The sequence below is a fragment of the Conger conger genome, chromosome 19 (genome assembly GCF_963514075.1).
Source record: "Conger conger chromosome 19, fConCon1.1, whole genome shotgun sequence".
NCBI lineage: Eukaryota > Metazoa > Chordata > Actinopteri > Anguilliformes > Congridae > Conger > Conger conger.
In genome coordinates this window covers 8,742,580-8,747,171 of record NC_083778.1, presented here as the reverse complement: position 1 = coordinate 8,747,171, position 4,592 = coordinate 8,742,580, and the positions used below count along the sequence as shown (strand labels likewise).

Sequence of the window (4,592 nt, the reverse complement as noted above, 5' to 3'; positions counted from 1 at the left end):
TGTAAAATTTAAAAAGCCGAGACGTGAACGAAGCTTCTCGTAACTGAGCCGAGGCTGAATAAATTTAGACGAACGAGCTAATAATAGCGAAGTAAACATATGCGTGTACCATATGGAGTTTGTGATCTTTAACGTTAACCATGAAGACTTACGGCCTCGTTGATTACATTAACATATTTCTGGATTATCGTTTAATTTGTTATTCACAGCCCCGAGTGTTTGCTTGCTCGTGTTTTCTGTAAATAGGGCAGTATATTGTTTCAAGCGCGGCAACCGCCTCGTGGTTTAGTGGGGCCGGGGTAGAGGGGGCTGCCGGCGAGGGTTTTTTATTGTATTGCCATTGTTTGAGAGAACATTTACCACAAAAAGTACATAAACATCGATATTTTTTTCTAAGTTAACCAAATATATTGATTTCGCGGTTCCTACAAGAATTTCAGAGAAGACCTGAAGCTGTGCGTGTACAATGTGTTATCACGCATGTGCAGAGGGGAATGATAAGGCATTTGCACTTGCCTAGTTTACACCACGGTAAACACCACCTAGTTTGTGAAACCATGCCGAAACCGATTCACATGCTGCAAATTGAACGTTTTATGCTGGAATTTTGAAGTCAAATCTTTGAATCAGTGTGCAACTACCCATCCCCCCACATTTTTTTTTTTTGTTTTTTTTTAAAGGCGACATGCTCACGTGATATGCGTTCAGTCCGTACGCCTAACGTACGTCCATTTATTGACGATAATCTAGTTAAACATTCCGGGAAGAGTGACGAAGTTGGCATTTGACGTTGATAAAGATAAGTAACTGGAGTCGTTTTGTGGGCCTAGCTGGCACTAGATTTTGAGTCTGTCCGGTCTATGTAGCTAACGTTTGGCTACTGGCTGTATGCTCAAACTGCAGCTGTGTCGACGGGCGACGTTTACGTGTGACGAACTTCGTATCAGCCTTGCAAACTCAGCGGTTTTGCTCGGGGGACATTTACAGCGGCCAAATTTACTTGGGTAAAGTTTTGAAAAATACATCAACATTTTCTTTGTCCATGTATGCACACAATATATTTATGAACCCTGATATGCAATGTATATGTAACGGAGGTTAACGTTACTAACGTTACTTCCTGGTTTGAGAAGTGGACAACAGCGTTCATGGCCAACTTAAACCGTGTACCTTGCACAGTATGCCTGTGTTTCCTGTATTATTTGGACTCCAGAACGAACAGACTATCGAGCCTTTCTCCTCTAAAAGTAACCAGACGTTATCAGAAATACCCCCAGTATCTCGAGTGTGAATCCCGCCCGTAATTCGTGCGATTGTGGCGACGTGTTTTATCAGTGGTCTCCAATGCTACTGTTTGCAGCAGTAACGTAAGTGCAAGCAGTCGTTTGTTAGCCATTTTGTTCGCTGGTAACGTGCAGCTCAGAGTGGGTGGAGCAAGGCCGCTTTGCATGTGGTTTCTATGTTGAACCGGTTCTTCTTGGCCTGGTGCGATAACGACATTCCACGAATTCCGACGTGTTCAGCCTCCGTTATCCTGATTGGACCGCTTTTATTCGTGCGTCGACAATGTCGCTGCGGCCACTAATTTTGTGCTGCCTCACTTTTTGGTTTCTTTACGCTGGCATTTCCGTTCATAGTTTATTTTAGATTCAGGTTCCGCCTTCAGCGAAATATAAACGGCGCACGCTCTCCGGTTGAATTATCTCCCCACGGAATCACAGCGTTAATTCTCAAAGCCTAGTTCGGACATTTTGAAATTGCTCACCAAGGTAGTTTTCGTCTGTATTTCTGGTTTTATATATTGGCAACAACTTTACGTCTCGTTGGCCTAAATCATGGATTCTAGAGTTGTTTTTGTGCCACAGAATTTGTGTCCTGCCTGGACCCTGCCAACCTCTCTGTGTGGCTTCGTCTGTCTGAATGTGTCAGCTGTGGCCATCTCGATTGCTGGGCGCATCATAATTGTGTGTAGAGTCCCCCAAGGACGGAGCCCCTGCCCAGCCCTGTTCCTGGGGATCTACTATCCTGTAGGCCGGGGATCACGGGGCGGCCTGTAGCGTAGTGGTTAAGGTGCATGACTGGGGCCCGCAAGGTCGCTGGTTCGATCCCCTGTGTAGCCGCAATAAGATCCGCGCATCAAATTGCTGTCCGCCAGGTCTGAGAACTGTTGGTTTTCCCACCCTCCCTTAACCTGGGAGTTAGGTGTGAAGACGGTGTCCCGTCCGCAGGAAACCGCAAACCTCTGAGGTAGGTACGGTTTGCTCCAGCGGTGTCTGTGAAGGAGCTCTGGGCTTTAAAACATCAGACCTCATCATTATCGATTCGTGCTACACCCACCGAGCGGGAGCAGATGTACCTCAAAGCCTAAACTTTGCATACCGATGTGAGAACGTACTGTTCAACCCGGAAAACCTAAGAGAACATTTTCTGAATTAAACGTGCTCCAGGTAGCGATCACAAAGCTACTAATTGGAAATCAGGCGTGCCAAATTGGTTGAAATGAAATCCTGCAGCACTGCAGATCTCCAGGAACAGGGTTGGGCAGTCCGGTTTTTGCTGTTGAATGAGTTGAGCTTTAAGTTTGGAGTGTAAACCTCCAGGACGGCAGATCTCTAGGAACAGGGTTGGGCAGCCCTGCTCTACCTGTTGAATGAGGTGAGCTTTGTTAGGTTTGGAGTGTAAACCTACAGGACGGCAGATCTCCAGGAACAGGGTTGGGCAGCCCTGCTCTAGCTGTTGAATGAGTTGTGCTTTGTTAGGGTTGGTGTGAAACCCAACAGGACAGCAGATATCCAGGAACAGGGTTGGGCTGCCCTGCCTTAATTCGAATAGGCCATTCACCCAACCTTCTGAAAGATAAGTCGGGCGGACTCGGTGTCGGTGTGTCTGCGAGCCAAATGGTCCCTTGATGGTCTCATCAGCATTATAATAGAGTTGGTGCAATGGTAGAATAGCTATCGGGAGTGAGAGATCAGGAACTGCTTGAGCATTTCAGGAAGACATGCTAATTCACTCACAGCAGGGTGGGCAGGACACTGACTGCTTGATGGATGCCACAACATTGTCGGCATCCTCCCATTAATTGGATAGCGCTGTTGATCAAAGCTGGAAAAAATGTATAAAAGGTAGTAACTGGAAAGGCTTGCGGTTTAGTTGGACACTAATGGTCCTGTGCTGCGTCACTGTCTGTGTTGGAATAGATCTATGTTTCCCTGACGGTAGTGAGACGCCCCCCTCCTCGTATGGTCAATGGTTGGAATTTATATAGCGCCTTTATCCAAAACGCTGTACAATCACACACTAACGGGGGATTGGCTGCCGCGCGAGGCACCGACCACCTCAGTCAGGAGCATTCGGGGGGTTTAGGCGTCTGGCTCAGGGACACTTCATCCTTCAGTGCGGGGGGGGGGGCCTGCTTGCCCGCCTGCCCCCCCAGCTGCGCAGCTCTGCCTGGGGGGGGGGGTGAGCCGCGGCGTGGAAGGTGGGTCCACAGAGGCGCTCTCCGTGTCCGCATCACCGTTTGCAGACGAACGCCGTTTTTTCCGGTTAGCGTCCCACTGGTTAGCCGAAGGTCGCCCGTTAACCGAGGTCGTGTCATTTAGAGGCTATGCAGAAAATGGCACACGCCGCTAAAAATACCGAACCTCTTGGGTAGCGAGCGAGTGGTGTTTTTATTGCGGCTCAGCCAGACTTTTACTGGGATATCGTGCTCGGAGTTTACTAGACGCGTCCCTTCGCCCCGCCAAATGCTGGACATAGCGAATGAGTTACAGGCTTGCTGCTGACGTGCGGCCGGTAACTATCGCGGTCGCCGGAGTCCACTTTAGCGCTCGGGAGACGCAAACGCGGGGTCGGGCCGTCGGGCCGCTTCGCGTGCCGGTTGGACGGAAGGTTCTAGCAAACCGTCAAGGTCGATTCGCAAGTTGGCACGCTCCGCGCGCGCGTCAGGCAAATCGAAGCCGATTCTGTGAATTAAGGCCCCGACAGGGATCTGACCCACGGACGGCTTGTTTTGTTTGTTGTTCCCGACGGGATTGATTTATATTCCGCATCCCAGAATGCATTTGAGTCAACGGATTTGCCCCAGCGCCGGTTATTTTAGTAGTACGGTGTTTCTCGTTCTGAGGAGGTTTACGTGTGGGTTTTTCCTCCTGTAAACCTGAGCCCTGCTGGTTTGCGTTTGCGCGCTCGGAGAATCGCCTGAACCTCGGCCTTTGACGGAGCTCCAACAGGTGTTTCCCATTTCTGCGCCGCGGTCAGAGTCATTTCGAGGAAAGCGTGTAACGTTGCTCGTGTGCTTTCGAACAGACCTGTGGTTGTTGCTTTTGTCATTCGGGGAATAAGGTTGCGGGCGCTTTCAGGGTTCAGGGTTCAGGGTTCATACAGTCTCAGCGCTGCGGGTAAACTCACGTCACTGCTTTTACCAAATTCCGAGGCTTTTCTCCTTTCAAAGAAAAATGTCGAAAAGACCCTGAAGATTCTATATTGACATTAATTATTTTATTTTAAATAAAATTTGAATTTTTGGATTGAGAGAACCCCCATTGCAGGGGAAAAAACTCAATGTAGGTCATTTAGAATGTCTTTCTCTT

At 48.8% G+C, this 4,592-nt stretch overlaps 1 protein-coding gene across 1 annotated transcript in view; it reads left to right on the top strand.

The window, feature by feature from the left end:
* The first annotated feature begins 660 nt into the window (after positions 1 to 660).
* LOC133119323 (CUGBP Elav-like family member 2) overlaps positions 661 to 4,592 on the top strand; it is a 42,912-nt gene continuing 38,980 nt past the window's right edge. Inside the window, exon 1 of the mRNA XM_061229859.1 lies at positions 661 to 1,004. Within this exon, the coding sequence (XP_061085843.1) occupies positions 889 to 1,004 (116 nt within the window). The 5' untranslated portion in view covers positions 661 to 888. The remainder of the gene's footprint in view (positions 1,005 to 4,592) is intronic.